The sequence below is a fragment of the Balaenoptera ricei genome, chromosome 2 (genome assembly GCF_028023285.1).
Source record: "Balaenoptera ricei isolate mBalRic1 chromosome 2, mBalRic1.hap2, whole genome shotgun sequence".
Classification (NCBI taxonomy): Eukaryota; Metazoa; Chordata; class Mammalia; order Artiodactyla; family Balaenopteridae; genus Balaenoptera; species Balaenoptera ricei.
Genome location: NC_082640.1, coordinates 138,579,087 through 138,595,828, shown reverse-complemented (window position 1 = coordinate 138,595,828; position 16,742 = coordinate 138,579,087). Strand labels below are relative to the sequence as shown.

The 16,742-nt window shown below is 34.0% G+C and overlaps 2 protein-coding genes across 4 annotated transcripts in view; one reads left to right on the top strand and one right to left on the bottom strand.

Annotated features, from left to right (window-relative positions):
- SAV1 (salvador family WW domain containing protein 1) overlaps positions 1-5,609 on the top strand; it is a 35,866-nt gene extending 30,257 nt beyond the window's left edge. Inside the window, exon 5 of the mRNA XM_059915700.1 lies at positions 4,216-5,609. Coding sequence (XP_059771683.1) covers positions 4,216-4,417 — 202 coding nt within the window. The 3' untranslated portion in view covers positions 4,418-5,609. The remainder of the gene's footprint in view (positions 1-4,215) is intronic.
- A 1,129-nt stretch (positions 5,610-6,738) lies between these two features.
- Positions 6,739-16,742, bottom strand: part of ATL1 (atlastin GTPase 1) — an 87,604-nt gene continuing 77,600 nt past the window's right edge. For 2 of the 3 annotated variants that reach the window (XM_059914197.1, XM_059914199.1), the window contains 6 exons: positions 14,439-14,566; positions 13,215-13,271; positions 12,335-12,406; positions 10,257-10,688; positions 9,014-9,028; positions 6,739-7,126 (listed from right to left, as the gene is read on the bottom strand). In XM_059914197.1, the coding sequence (XP_059770180.1) occupies positions 7,016-7,126; positions 9,014-9,028; positions 10,257-10,688; positions 12,335-12,406; positions 13,215-13,271; positions 14,439-14,566 (815 nt within the window). In that variant the 3' untranslated portion in view covers positions 6,739-7,015. The remainder of the gene's footprint in view (positions 7,127-9,013; positions 9,029-10,256; positions 10,689-12,334; positions 12,407-13,214; positions 13,272-14,438; positions 14,567-16,742) is intronic. The other variant, XM_059914198.1, reaches the window with a different exon arrangement.

The window sequence follows — 16,742 nt, the reverse complement described above, 5'->3', positions numbered from 1 at the left end:
TGTCATTACTACTTCTTATTTAATAATAATTATCATTTACTAAGTATCTGTTAAATTCCTGGTACTTTGCTAGGTATTTTACACATAATAATTGCATGTACAATACTGTTAACAATTATATAAGGTGACATTTTGCAGCCTTACTCTTAATATTCCATTCATATTTCAAAAACCAAAACTATCAGCATAAGATAGCCCAAAGAAGAGTTTTTAGAAAGCTTAAGATGATTGTACAATGAATTCAGAATAAAATAATTAAATCTCATAACGTTACTGGTCATTTACTATGAACTATTTGTTAATTCTTGGCCAACATAACATTCCCTTACATTCCCTCTGATCTTTTCAGACTGTAAATTCATGGCTGTTGATCTGTGTGGCCTGATGCAGAGAGACAAGATGATATTATAAGGGTTGTAGTCTAAAATCATCAGTTTTTTTTTTTTTTCTAAGTCAAATTTAAGCCTTGTCAGTGTAATTTTTAAAAAGGTTTTAATTATAGATATTATTCTACAGAGTATAAACAGTGCTTGTCAGAAGTTTGGTTTTAGTTTATTTGAAATTACGTACACATTCATCCATAAAATTAAGCATGGTTTGGTGTCTTAGCTAACCTACAGAAACCTCTTTATCTGATAATATCCATATACTGTAGGAATAGGATGAGGAATGATAGCAGATGGACTTTTCTTCCCTTTTTCCCTCTCTTCTTTCACTCTTGATACCACTTGATCTACTGCTGTCTGTGGCCTTTGTTCATATGCTGATCCTAAGTCATATGTAATATGTGCATGTATTTATATTTCCTTAAGTCTGGAAGAATATGTGCCTAACTGTTTAACCTTTGTTATTTCTGGGAGTTGATAAGATTGAGTAGGGTTATTCTTTCTTCTTTATGTTATTTGTACTCTATAGCCGTTGTTAGAAAGAAATAACATAAAAAGCTTTCCTTCTTGGGGGAAAAAGATGGTACTTAAATGGAATTCTTTGCTTCTGATGAAAAGAAATGACTCCTAAAGATTACAGTCCCTTTCAACTCTGGCTCTGTGAGCTAACTATTAGAACTTTAGGAAACTAGCAACTTAAGTTTTTTTCAAATAGATCAGAACTCCTCCCAGAATGGGCCAGTGAGAAAAGAGAGCAAGTACTTCTTTACTGCTTAAAACAAGAGGTCTAGGTCTACCTTTTAGTTGATACTAAATTTTTGTCTCTAAAGAGGATTGGAAATGGTTAATATTGTTCTATCAACAGAAGGTGAGTTGTTATCCATGAATTAGGTAATGGAGAATCAATTACTTATCCAAAAAATTAGCTTATTTCTTCCTTTTGTTTAACAAACAATTGACATTATCTAGCTTTCTAAAATGCTTTATTTCTATCTCTAGCAGTAACTTACCAAAATAATTTTTGCATATACTTCCAGAACTGACTTAGAACAGATAATGTTCTAAATTTTTATTTATTAATTTTAGTAAAGGTATGTTTCTAAGTTTGCTCTCAAAAGTCTGTAATGTATCATGTACCTGTAAGCAAGCTGAACTATAGGATAAAATTAAAAGATTTAATCTTTAACGGGAAAAAGACCATCAGGAACATGTTTACTTTCCATTATTCCTCATGCCCGCCCCACCCCGCAACACCAGTCCCCAACAGCATTGTGGCACAGACTCTATTTTATCCCTGTGTCTGTGATCCTGCAGTATCACTGCTGACTCACTTCTGGGTGTAGGAGGAAAGGAAGAGTGGGCATACTGTTACATAAGACAGGCACAGGGAGCTTGGGCTACATTACAATACCCGGGGCTGGAATAGCAGTACTTTTGGCTCCTGAAGGCAGCATCCACTGGAGTGTGAACAAGGTTTTTTGGTAGCATTACAGCAATTGCTGTTTGCCTATATGGGTTATTTATAAGTACTGTTTGAATAGAATACTGCTGTAGGAAAAATATAGCAAGAGAGATGCTATGAGAAAAGGATACTGGAGTAAACAGCCTATTTTCTGAACGATTTACCTGTATATTTAGAGTATAGTGGCTAAAAAGTTAAACTGAAGCAGATTATTTGGCTCCTTAAGAAGAAAAGAATGGGAATTACATACTTTTCTTAAGAAAAGTAAATGGCGGGCATAGGCAGAAGGGAAGTCACTATATAGAAACAGCAGGGGCAAGGATTTGGAATGGAAATTGACACATTGCATACTTTTCTCATCTGTGGTCTTCCTTAGAGTACTTTTTCTTCTTCCCAAAGTATTTTCACTAAATATTCTGATTTTCTTGCTTCTACACAAAATCCTATTCTTGATGCTAAATGCTGTGATTGGGAAGTCAGAAAATTGTCTGAAGCTTTTTTCTTTTTCCCTTTAAAAAAAAACTTAAATGCTTATACAGAATGATATTCATGTGTTACAAACAAGTTTGATATTTACCAATATTACCATATTCTTCTCCCTTCTTTTCCTTGCTAGAATGTACCCAGATGATACATGGGCTTTAGTGTTCTTATGGTTCACCTGGCATAAATTTAAGTATCTTGAATCAGTAGACATTGCTGAAATGCCCCTTAGCAATGGAATTCAGACTTGGGAAGATTAAGGTTTTTTGTTAGGAGTTACGAATTTGTTTCAAACAAATAAGTAAAATCTTAAGGTACATGAATGGCAGAGGTTCTAGGAAACACCTTGCAATTGTTTCTTCATGGAGGCTCATTGAGTATTTCTTGTAGTATTTCTCCAATATATGTTGGCAAATAGTTGGAGTTTCCCACTAAAGAGAATATAAAGCTTTCTGCCAAGTATATCTTTTAGTAAATTTGCAGTGCTCGGTAAGTAAATTAGTAAATTTGGGATCCAACAAAATACGTTTACCTTGTGATTTTTGTGTACTGTGCTGTGCTTTTGGTATTCCTGGTACACATAACCAGGTTGTACAGAAATGTATGTCAGCATACCAAGCACAGTATGTAGCTCATACTGGCTGCTCTGTATTTGTTTACTGTTTCCCTTTTTTAAAAAATATTACGTGATCCCCTTGGAATAAGATGGTAAATGAATTACCAAACAAAGGAAATGGGTAGGAAATGTTATAAATGATTATTAAGAATAAATTTACTAGAATTTACATTTAAAGTTCTTTCTTCCTATTATGTCTGTTGTGCAATGTGATTTGAGAAGTGTAACTTTAATATTATATAGGTATATGCCTTGCTCCATAAAAACTTGTTCAAGTTTTTTCTCTAGTCTTAGTAGGTATTATCATTCAAAACTATTACTGTGATGTGCCTTGGTCCATACAGTTCTCTGCCTTTCTGATCTTTTAATCACTAAACAATTTTGCAAGAGATATGTATATAGCCTCTTTAGGTTTCATCTATAAAATGAGAAGATTGGAGTAGAGTGCTGTCTTCAGGTCCCTTTCAATTCAAAGTGTAAATTACTGCTTTAGTAGTTTGTTGCATACTTCATCTCAGTATGTGATCTACTTACCACTGAAGAAGGACTAAAAACCTTCTGAACTGTATATAAATAAACTTATGTGAGTCCGGCCCTATATTGTGCAGTCTTCTACAGTCTGTTTATTCTGTCATTTTGAAAACAGCTTATTCTTTCCTTTCTGCTTGAGTTTTTCTGTATTTTTTGTTGTTTGTTTGTAATATTGTATACTCAACCTCAGGATTATTCAGCCCACAAATGATGGTTCCTTTTCATTCCTCTACCTGTTTAGTTCCTTGTTTGCTGTAGTAAACAGTATGCCTCAAAAAGCTTTATCAACACTAATGACACAGATGATCTTGCCTATTTTTCCATATTATTCATTGCAGGAACAATGTGGTCTAAAGTATTCTTACCTTCCTGACAATTAACTTTGGATGAACTTATGAATAGCATGGAATATGTTCTTCAGAAATTATAGAACCACAGTGGTTTGAAATCTTTGTTCATTATTATCTAGCATTAATATTAGAATAACTGATACATAAGATGAATGGAAATGGGTATTTTTTAACTTAGATTGAAATGAAGTAATATTAGTAGTTTTCTCCTCTCCCTAAAAAATAGTGTATTTAACTAGCAGTTAATAACTCGGTTATTTTAAATTGAAGTTTATGGTTTATTTAGTTATAATAAAATTGAAATTTATAAAAATAGAACAGTTTATTGTTATAAATACATATTTATGAATATGTTGTGAACATATGTCTGATTGTGTTTTAAAACAGATATGACCACATTCTGAAGTGGGAACTCTTCCAGCTGGCTGACCTGGATACATACCAGGGAATGCTGAAGCTGCTTTTCATGAAAGAACTGGAACAGATTGTTAAAATGTATGAAGCCTACAGACAGGCTCTTCTCACGGAGTTGGAAAATCGCAAGCAGAGACAGCAGTGGTATGCCCAGCAACATGGCAAGAATTTTTAAGTTAATTTTTTAAAAATAAAATTTAAGTTTTATAAGGGCTTTAAAATACTTTCACAGATTTAAAAAAACCTGCAAACAAGTACTTTGGTTAATAAAGGCAGCTTACTTTTTTGGAAATTATAAAATTCTAATTTTACATGTATTTTGTTATTAAAAATATTCTTTTATTGAGAAAAAAATGAGTTTATCATTTTAAGAGCCAACATGGCAAACACTTCTAAATGCTGTATATTTGGAAACGGCTTTGAATATTCTCGATGGAGACAAATGCAACAAGAAATGTCATTTAACCAGATATTAAATAGGAAATGATCAGTTGTTAAACTCTCACAGTAGCAGTACCTTTCTTCAAAAAACAGAGAATGAGAGAGATAACCTATGCAGTATTTAAAAAAATACGTTTACTGCTTTAGTGTGGAATATTGTCTGGAATTGGATGGTTGAAATATTACCATTGTATAGAGCAAAACATAAAATGGGACTTGGGACCTTTATTGTGATAAATTTTTATATGTAATGTATGGAGTCACCCCCCCCCCCCCCCCCCCGCACACGAATGTAAAGACCCCTTTTAAAACATGTTGAGAAAGTATTTTTTGGTATGAAAGGGTGAAGGGTCTATAATGTTTCAGGAATAAATTTAGGTATAAGGCCTTAGCCTGTGTGGGAAAAGTGTGCACAGCACTCAAGAGTTGCTAACATTACAGTACTTCCTTACTTTGGACTAGGGCTTTTATGGCATTTAGTAACATGGTGCTGATGAGACAGTGGAGGCTTTTCAACAGCATAGCACGTTGCCATCCCAACAGACTGGGTTGAACTGCCAAAAATGACAATCAGGGACTCATTAAGAAATCTTGGTCATTAAATTGATTCTACATATCTTTTATCTTCTAAGAGTTTGTCACAGAACTTTAAAACCCAGTATTTCTCTCCCAGTTTTTTTTCCTTTGGTTTAATAGTTATTAAGACATTGTTCATAATTAGCACAGTACGTTTGATTGCAGGCAAATTTATGGCATGTCTAGCCAAAAATCTCTAGAATTCTGTGAATTTCAAAACTTGTTGAAATAGCTCTTCAGTTATATTTACATGTGTTGTAAATATGTAAATAAATTTTTAGTTTAGGTAATCTTCCAAAATATAAAGCTCTCCCAGTTAGATATCAGTGAATCTGAATTATTGATAAAATGTTGAAAATGTTAAATGTTTGATTTTATATAACAAGCTTATTAAATATATTTTTGTGGAAACTAAATGTGTTGCGTTTGAGTCCATGTTTTATGCATAGCACTTATATATATTCGATTTTTCCATTCAGAGGCCCATAGGCAAAGGAAGCAGTATAATGAAAGGGGTATTCCACAATGAAAATTGACTAGTGGAATGTTATCAGTGGGAAAAGTTATTTTGCAGGGCATGTGATCAGACTTTCCTAAGATGTGAGCTTAAATATCTTATGAACTCTCACACACTCTTCTATTTTAATCATTCTTTACTCCTTACTAAATATTACCATTTCATTTAATTAAAGCTTAGCCATTTCTAAGAAAGTTAGAAATTACTCTGTTTTAGAGCTCCCAGATCAGAGGCATTACTTTTTTTTTCATTACCACACTTTTTTTTCCTCTAGAAAGTAAGCTCAATGAAATTCCACTACAGATTTTAGTAATTAGAAAAACAATATAGAATCACTGGTTTAAAAGAACTGGAAGATACCTAAAAGGGCTTAGTGTACATTCCTTAAAATGGAAACCTAAATTTGTTATGGTGTCAACATTAAAGAAAATGCATTTTGAATTTAAAAAAAGAGATAGAAATCTTCATCATTCTATATCATCACCTCCCAAACATTTCCAAATTCAGTTGTTTTTAATATTGGGAACCAGAGTAAACTTTAATAATAGTTCACATGTTAAAAGAATAAACCTATGATGAATACATTTCTTTGTGTACCAAATGAAAAAATATACAATGCAGTGAAACTCAAATACATATACAAAGTGATTTTTTGTGCATTTTTGATCAAGAGGTTTATATTCTATATTAAATCATGATAGAAAAGCAATATATAGTTTTTGATAAAGCAACTGAAAAGCTCTCTTATATGTCTTTTATAATAAGAGCTAATGGTATATGTAAGATGGTATAGATTGAATCAAGCCTATTGAGTTATGATGCTATGTTTTAACAAATGACTATGTGAAATAATTTAAAAATTCTTCTGTAGAAATTAAATGAGCATATCCAAATGTGGAGTAATATTACTACATGGTTTAACTATAACCCGGTAGTAGAATTTAGTAAATTCAAGCAGAACACGTGTACTGTTATCATAAATAGACAAATTCTTTAAATTATAACAGCATATTTGAAGACAAAATCAGGAAACTGTACATGTTAACAAAATAAAACCATGCATACATACATCTGCTTATTAAACACTGAAATAAAGGAACTAAACCATTTTGCAATCTTCAGAGGTGCTTGGTATTTTACCCTGTTCTGATGGAAGCACTTTGAATGTTTGCATGGAGATGTAAAACAATATTTAACTGACAGCTTGGTCATGCACACCTGTATTTTTGAAATTTTGGATTAAATTTTCTTCTTTTCTGATTGTTCAGTAGATTCTGACTTTGGTGCAGGAAAAGCTTGATGATACAGATGTCTGTGGGTTGCTGCTGCACTATAAAGCTTGTATAAAGCCTAGAAATAAAAGAATCAAGATTATAAAACATTGTATTAAATACACAGATATAAATTTTTTCCTTTTTAGTGTAATTAGTTTATGGTACGATATCAAATTTAGCATGCTAAATTTGGAATCCTTGTATCATTAATCTGTATGAGATATACATTAATAGCTAATATCTTAGAACGCAAAAGTATTTTCAGCTGTCCAATGTGTGGGTCGATCTTCATGGTAAATGTCCTATTCTCAGACTGCATTTTCTTTTACCTTTCACACCTTTTGGAGCAGAGCTTCCTAACCACTGTGCCCCAGGGGTGTGTTGAAAACTCATACTGTGAATATTATTAGTTTTAGGGGAATTATAGGAGCTCATAACTTCTGACTGCCAATAGCTACTTTATTATACATAGGTAGACCACTTGCTATTGGAGCTTCCTGATAGGTTTTTCAAAAAGGGACCACTTTTATTCTCCATGATTTCCTGATATGGTCATGCAAATAAGCATGTGTGTTACCCTCTCTCCTGCCACACTGGGCTCTCTCAAACATGCTCTCTTGCCTTGTTTCCATTAATTAGTTCATATCTTACGAAATGTTATTCAGAAGCGTTACCTCAGAAAGTCTTTCTTCACTAAAACTACCTCTGTCATTGTCTGTTTAAGTGTGTTTGAATCATAGGAATTTTTATTGCTTTATGTAAGTGTCCATAAATATTTTTATGTTCTTTTCTTTCCCCTCAGCTAGTGTCTAAGATTCATTACCTCCTCTGACTTTCTCATAATGAACACTCAGTTAAGACCAGTTTATCTGATGTAATTCTGAAGTCTGTAAAAAGTCTGAATATTTTTAAAAGTTGGATAAAAGCTTGATATCCTTAAATAGTAATCAATTCCCAGGAAATTCCATTCATTTTTATCTTTTTGAGTCTGCATGGCTACTTTCTTTTGATTTTCTTAAGTCTGAATTGTACCATCATCAATTCTATGAATGCATATTGGTGCAACCTTAGTTCTATTGTATTATGATTCTAACACATTCAATTTAATCCATGTTCTCTTAAAAGCTTAGATTTTTTTCTTAAGGCTTGATTTACAAAGTTGAAATTTGTTTTTACCTTTTTAGTGAATTCATTTTACTGAATCTTACATAAAATAATTCCTTATTGACTTGTAAATATTAAATGTATCCTTGGTATTTGATTGGAGGACGTAATCTAGTTATATATGACAGCAGAAACTGAGGAAAGAATTATGTGCTGTCTCTGTAGTTGTTGAAGATCAGTTTTGCTTCCTGAAGATAATGACCTAAATGATTCCACAGAGATAATTTTTCTTATGTAACAAGTGATTTCTTCTTAGAAGCTTAGATTTTTTCCTCCAATATAGAGTTTTGTACATGTGCAGTGGGAGAAATGAACACTAATGTACAGGAAATTTACACTGCATACTGGTCTGGAACCTGCTTAAAGTGGTATAGGTAACTCACTCAGAAGCCAAAGTTAAAAACAACTTCTAAAGATTGTAGCTCCATTTACTCTCCAGTAGTTAAGTTTCCTGAAGATTCATAACTGTACTTGTTTCACTCTGCAGTAGAGCAAAATGCCCAATGTTGGAGCTTAAGAATTTTGAAATTTTCTAAACATTCAGGAAAAAAACCAAAAAATATTCATGATAATTCTTATGTTTCATATGCAGATAAAATCATGTCCAGAATAAGTTAAATATTTTAAAACCATTGCCAAAATTCACAATTAAAATTGTAAATGCTAGAAGAACATAGGAGCTGTAGTCACCAAAGATTTTTTAATCTACATTGAGATATCCTTTAATGGCTACTTGGTTTATAAAATATCATAATGTTTATAAATACATGCTCTTAATTTAAGAAAAAATTTAACTTACCTCATTTGTACTTCCCTGTGGCAAAGGCAGTTTAAAAGGGAGAAAAGAAAAGTATATATCCTGCTTCATTAATAGCATTATGATAATCAACTTTGTTTACAGTAGTAATTTGTGAGCATTTAAGAACAAATAACCCTGCAGATTTTTTCAGTTTAGATTACATATTTAATGTGAATCTTTTGAAGAACCCAATTCTATATTCATCACAGGTTTCAGCATCATATTCTAGGTGGGCTTTGGGATTTACCTCAAATAGCTTCTCTTCATCTTTTGAGGTTGAAGGGCTATTTGAGGCAGTGGCTCAGAGGATCCAATTTTAATTCATTCTTTTCCCGTAGTGTTACCATTTATTTATCTCAACTAGATTCTTCAAAGACACACGGAAAATCCATCAGTTACAATTCTCTTTTAAAGAGTATGTATAATTACACTCTTAATGCTGGGAGAACTGTACCTATTACTTGCTACCTGGAGACCATAAATACAAGTCTTAACTCCAAACTTTTAGGAAGAATGTCAACTTTAGCTTCACTAAATTCCCCTAAATTTAACTGAAGACACTTCCAGAATGACAGTGAGTTGATTATTATTCTAGGTGTGTTTATAATTGTCTCCCCTATCCATACTCAATTATTTGAACAGTGGACCATGGTGACCCTGGGTTGGTTAATTGGACCATAAAGGACAACTGACCCATAAGCAGCTGATCCAGAGGTTGACCTGGACTCATGCCAGGGCCTGGTACAAATGTAAAGTTCAAATAGAGACAATGTGAAGTGATCAGATACTGTGTTGAGGGGTTTTACTGAAAGAGACAGTGATATGACTTCAGATGGTGGTTTATATATGCTCCTAACAAAGCCAGTGCTAGTCAAATGATAGGTTTTAAGTATGAAGTAATCAACACATAATTGAATCACAATCAGCTAAATAAAAACTTGATTGTGTCTTCTCACTTAACAGCTTTAACTTTTAGGATAAGAAAAAGTGAAAACACTACCTAATCCACGTATTTTTGAAAAATATTGAAATGTTGACTGGAAAACAGTTGTGTAGGACTTTACATGTTATATTATAGTTAGCTGTTTGTATCTGGCCATCTTGACAGATTCTAAAGTTCTTGAAGACCGGGGCCCAAGTCTCCTGTTCACCTGTATATTTACAACATCTAACATAGTGTCTGGAACATAGATAGCATTCAAATGTGTGCTGCATTTAGTTGAAGAGAATTAAGTGTTCCTACCTGGTCCCACAAGGCTGCAGCCACTTGGTCTATTACAGCACCCAGCTCTCGGTATTCTCCAGAGTACCGGATGTATGCCCAGGTGCACAGAGTGATAAGGGTCAGTCCCATTATCATATTGCATAGGCTAGCTATGATGTCCAAACCAATGAATCCAGTCACACCAGCAATCACATATGTGATAAAGATGACAACAAACAGTGTGGCTGGGGTACGAGCTGCATGGAAGATATTTTTGCTATCATTGTGCTTGATGTACTGGATGTAAAGGTCATCTATTTCACTCTCCAACTGTTGCAGGTAACGCCGGCTAAATTCCTCCCCACCCATCTTCTTCACCCCTCGGAATAGCTTCACAGATTCTTCCTTAAGTTCCAGATGTCTCGTCTGCAGGTCATTAGGGGCCAGAAATGGTTTGTCACCACCACAGATCTGTATCGGATAGAGAAGTATTCATGCAGTGCAGAGTACAACTAGCAACTGTATCACAATTTTGCACTTAGCTAGTTGAATTTGTTAGAACACATTACTAATCAGAAGGAGCCTGCATTATGTTTTGTCAACCCACATCTTTCCATACTCCATTTCTATCAGGCGGGGTTATAAGTGGGACTTGTACTTTACAGGTGACTTATATAAAGCCTTTCTTAATTTTTATTCTCTTTTCGACATGGGAAGGAATATTCATGACTTAATCCAATTTCCTCAAGATGAGGAGGTGAACTGCAAACTCAGTTCATTCATAGAATGAATCCAAATTTAAGAAAACTACTTACAGTCAAGTTCCTGTAGGAAATTTATTCTAACTACACTGAACTAATTTTGACCAAATGAAGTTTAATTTAAAACAATGAGCAATGCTATAAAGCCCTAAAGTAAAATTGTGAAAAACGTTTCCTTCAGCAGTTTCACCGAGTTTTGTTTGGAGCCCATTCGGTATTTTCTTCAAGAGACTAAATGGAAGCGTATTAAATGTTCTTGGACCAAATTTTCAACTTTTTTTTCAAAAGTTACATGGGAAATCTCAGGTACCCATACCATTCACTTCAGTTATTTGTGATTTAACTATATAAAGGAGACTCATTCCACTTCCCCTTTAATTATGTTGTAAACACCATTCCATATACTGTATTTCCCTTGATTCTAAGACTCTATCAATTTTGGATGCAATTTTGATTTTATAACATTTTCAGTGGAAAGAAAACTCATCATATTAGTAGATACACACCATAATCATTAGATGCCCCCTAATTCAGAAAGTTAAAAAGAGGAAATATAGTACTTAGAAATATTGGTCCTTGCAGTTTATTTTTTTCTAACAGGTTTTTATATTTAAGATAGAAGTTGGACTGTGGAATGTAGGGAGGTATAGTGGAGAGGGTAGCATATGTTATTTTAGCCACTAGATCTTATAAATAGTGGGAAAATCTGTACCCCTCCACCCCCGCAAAATGTGTGTGTTATAAAGAGATAATTCATTTAAAATACATTTAAATTGTGCAAACGTCATGTTCTCTTCTTGATTGGTTTTTAAAATATTTTAGGAATACCATAAAAAGAAATGTGATACACATAGTTTGAGAAAGAATAAGTAAAAGCCACTTCTGCATGTGTATACAGTGTAACTTGGAAGAAAAAAGAATGAGCTCATGGAAGAAATACTGATTTTATTTGAAACATCATTTAAGGGACTTCCCTGGTGGCGCAGTGGTTAAGAATCTGCCTGCCAATGCAGGGGATGCAGGGGACACGGGTTCGATCCCTGGTCCGGGAGGATCCCACATGCTGTGCAGCAACTAAGCCCGTGCGCCACAACTACTGAGCCTGTGCTCTAGAGCCCGCGAGCCACAACCACTGAGCCTACGTGCCACAACTACTGAAGCCCGCGCGCCTAGAGCCCCTGCTCCGCAACAGGAGAAGCCACCGCAGTGAGAAACCCGCACACCAGAACGAAGAACAGCCCCCACTCGACGCAATTAGAGAAAGCTCGCACACAGCAACGAAGACCCAATGCAGCCAAAAATCAATCAATCAATCAATTAATTAAAACATCATTTAAAATACTATTTAATTCTTACCTCTTCCATTTTTTTATTGTATGTATCCTTGGCAGTTGCCACGGCTGCTAAATTGTTAGCTTCTGCTGTGGCCTTTGGACAAAGTACAAAATATGATGTAAAATGGAATTCATATTTTAGTAAACTTCCACAGGCAGTTTTCATATATGAGCATCATGTGCAAGAAATACGCAAGGACCCAAGGTCATCACATAATTTGAAAAGTGTTGAAATATTTCTACTACATCTTTTAAAATTAGTAAAATTAAAATTTCAAAATGCATAAAATATAGTTTACTCAATAAACCATAGTTCTAAAATGAATTTTCATTTAGAAGATTATTCCTCTTTATAAATATTTTTAAGCCTTTCACCAAATATGGGGGGGGGTCTATAAATCCAAACACATGGGAAATAATATATAGTACATTTTATATATACTAATATATAAAAAAACATGTCAACTTTAAGGATTACTGATAGAACAATGTATCACTGATAACAAAAAGAAACCATCAAGAACTTAAGAAATTTAAGAAATAAGTATGGAAAAAGTGAGTTTTTCCTTTCCTAAGTATAGAGGCCACTTGTTTAAAACCTGCTTTTCTACTTCTTGTTACATGTGTGAATCTAAACCACAGTCTGAGTCTTCTCTAAACACATTTAGTACAAAGACAATGCAGACTCTTGTATATCAGCATAAGTGAGGCTGCTATATGTGTATGTGAAAATGTTTAGATGAACACACAAATGGGTAGTTACTAGAAAAATAATCTTCCAATAAGTCATTCCATCTACTATTTTTATTTGGTGATTTCCAACAGCCAGATTGGAGCATATCGTTAGCTTAGCTTTAGTGACAGTATGTTTTAGAATGTCAAGCCTCCTGATGGATAAATACCTGTAACATGGATTTGGGATGTGGTAATTCTTCACCTTGATAGATCTTTATATAAGCCTAAAAAAAAAAAAAAAAAAAGAGAGAAAAAGAAAAAAAGAAAAAGACTCATGTTCAAGTAATTGCATTCAATATTTCTCTAAGCCTGTTAAATTGTATTCTAAGGTCGAAGGTCTTGACGGTTCAAAAAAATAAATAAGGTCTTGATAGTTTCAGGAACTGTTATCTCTTTCTCATACTTTAATTCCCTCTTTCTTAATTCTTGTTCCCTTTTCCTGAAAGGTCCTTTTCACACATCTCCACTTGCCAATCCCACCCTTCTTAAAGGCTTAACTCGCTACCACCTCCTTTAAAACTTTCTGAGATCCCTCTGCTAGGAGTAACATTTCTTTTTCAGTTACTCACAGGAATTTGTACCTGCTGCTGCCACAAGCTTTATGGAACAGATCTGTTCAAGGGCCCTGAGTCTCCTACTAAATTCTAAGCTCCTCCACAGTGTTTTATGCACAGCAAGAATTCAAATTTTAGATAAATAACATGTCATTTATTGCTGAGAGTGGTGAAGGTAAATAATCACACAGGAGATATACAACCACATTTTAAATGACAAAACGTGGATTTTAAAAATTGATATTTTAGTCTTTGGAGCATCAATCCAAAAATTATATTGGTAACTGAAATCCACTATATATGTGTGTTGGTTACAAAAAAAAGTGTTGTATTTGGGGCTCCCTGAGGTAAATAGGTAAATGCAAATTAAAATAGTTCCACTTCAAATTGGCCCTTGGTGCAGAGAGCAGGAAGTGTGGAAGAATTTTCTCCAGTAGGAAGGCCAAGTATAGCCCGTTAGGGAAAATCTTCAGAATGAAGGTGAAATTCAGTACAGGTCATGACTGAAGACTAAGTGGTATGAACCCTGGGAAACACCTCCTCCCCCAAAAAGAGATAGACTTTTCCAACTCCTGGATACATTTATGTTTCAAAATATATTTCCCTCAAGATGAAAGGCGATAGTAAAGTTACCTCAAGGAGTTTTCTCAAAAAATAATTTCAGAAAGCAAGCTCCTCTTGGGAGTCTAATCTTTTTAAAGATCATTTCTATATAGTCCTCATGCCTTTGCCCCTATATTACAAAGTCTATAATTTTTTGTTGTTTAAAACAGGAACTGCATTCCCAAACATGTCAAATCTAAGTACTCACAAATTCTCTAGAAATGAGAGTGATACCTTGAAGTACTCCACCAGACCTCGGCAGGTGATTTTGTTCCCATTGATCTCTTTAACGTCTAGGCTCTCAGGACTAAGTAGCCAAGGAATTAGTATTTTCAAGTTTTTGATGAATTCTTCATCTATTTCTACAAGTAAAAGCAAATTCATCATTATTTTAAAAATCCTGTCCAGTCCTCCATGCCATAAAATAAAACATCCTTTGATTTCCTCTGTTTCTTCCCCAGTGATAAAGCTATTACATACTTTCCCATCATCTAAATTACTCCCGAAACCCACTTTTCTCAGGGTGAACGATACTCCTCGCCAAGTCTCCTATGGCTGATCTTTCTTATCTTCACTCCAATTACTTATTTATCTTGTCTTCCACCTATAAAATAGCTTTCTTGATATTAAATGCTATACAAATGTTTTACACCCCATTCACATAACCAGTTCATGTATTCTGATGCCTTTAAGTCCTGTTCATGGTTCATGGTTTTATATATATAGGGTCATAAAGGGGGAAAGGGTGGATATTTACTGCTTTATAAGATGCATTCCCTCCAGAAAATGTATCCAAAAGTTGTTCTGTATTTAGTGTGCCCACCTTAGGACAAGTGTATAGAAGTGGGTAAGGTGTGGTAACTACGACTCAAGTTCAAAAAGATAGTGATGCCGCTGCTGCCTCTAGTAGTGAAACGCAGCAACACAAAATAACATCGAAAAAGGCAATGGAGGCCTCGTAGCTAGTGGATCAGAGGTAGTCTGAGTTATTTGGTACGATTGATTGCCCATAACCCATTTTATAGCATTAGGTTCAAACTTAACATTACGGATTTAGCAAAGTAATACGGAAAACAGATCTTCAGAGAAGACTTTTGAACACAGCAATAATTTTTTTAAATCATTATTTCAAAACATATAGAAAAATACATAAAAAGCAAGATATGTCCAGAGACTTGGTATCTAAGAAAATGCAGTAACTGCCTATAATTTTTTAAAATCTGAATTTCAGCAGAGTCACTTCAGCAAAGTCAGGCTTTGGGACTGGTGATTTCTGAGGTCTTAAGGATAAAGATTCAAACCTTATGATTGTGTTCGCATGTTCCCTGCTTGTTATTATGACCCCAACATACACTGAAATACTAGTTCACATACGAATTTATGGTTCTCTTCTCTTGCTTACTGCTTTTATGACATGTATGAGCATGACACTGGAAATTCTTCCAACTTTTTTGCTTCATGTTTTGTACAGCTTTGAAATTCGTGTCCGTATTTCATGAGGACTTGGACAGGAGTTTATTCAAATTTATTTTTCTGTTTGCACTGTACCAATTTTTACTGATAATTGTGCTTTGTATTAGTATAGGTTTATTCAAATGTATTTATTATTGTGGTTTGCTTTTAGTTACCAATTTTCACTGAAATACTGGTATTTGTATTATGTTACTATGTTCCTTTGTTGTGTTTTGTTGCCTACTATGTATTCGTATTCACTGATGCTAACAGTTTCCTTTTTTGCTATATGATTTTATGCTTTTTTCAACATTAGTAGAATATTACTATATATCTAGAATATATGAATTCTTCCTGAATTTCTGTATAAAACAAAAAGATTTCTCCTTATAAAACCACTTTAAAATCACCTTCAAAACATGTACTTAAATTCCACTCCCCCCAAAAATTTCCTTATAAAATTGTTAATGGAGTAAGATACAACCTGTGTATCTAATGCACCAGCAACTGTGTGAATTATCATCAAAGTAACCAGTGTAGCACCATACATTTGGATTAAAAATGTGTTCTGAAGATAGCATTAGCCATAGTCTATTTCTACAAGTGTGTTGAAAGAGTATGTGAGAAACTATCATCAAAGAATTTTTGCACAATTGTTTATTCAAAGACATTTCTTCCCCAGAGGCAACCACTCAGATGCCAGCCCTCTGGAGAACAGCATGGCCAGCAGACAAGACATCCTGGATAGAAATAACACAACATTGTAAGATTCAGGATGGAAAAATAATGTAGATAGCAGACTTTCAAAACTGCCCAAAGAAACAATGAGGCAAAGTAGAACATTTGGGCACACAGAGGGATTTAGCAGCAGTTCTATAAAGCCTCAATTAAAATGGAAATTTGATGGGCAACTGAAGCTGCCTTTCATTTCTCTTTCTCTCGGGCTAGCCACTTTGGTAAACTCGCAACGTATGGGTAACTGTAAACCAACTGTATGAGTCAATATATGTTTAGACATGTGAGTAAAATTAGATGGAGAACAAATCTATTAAAAAGTACAATTTATATCTGCATGATTGTCTTAAA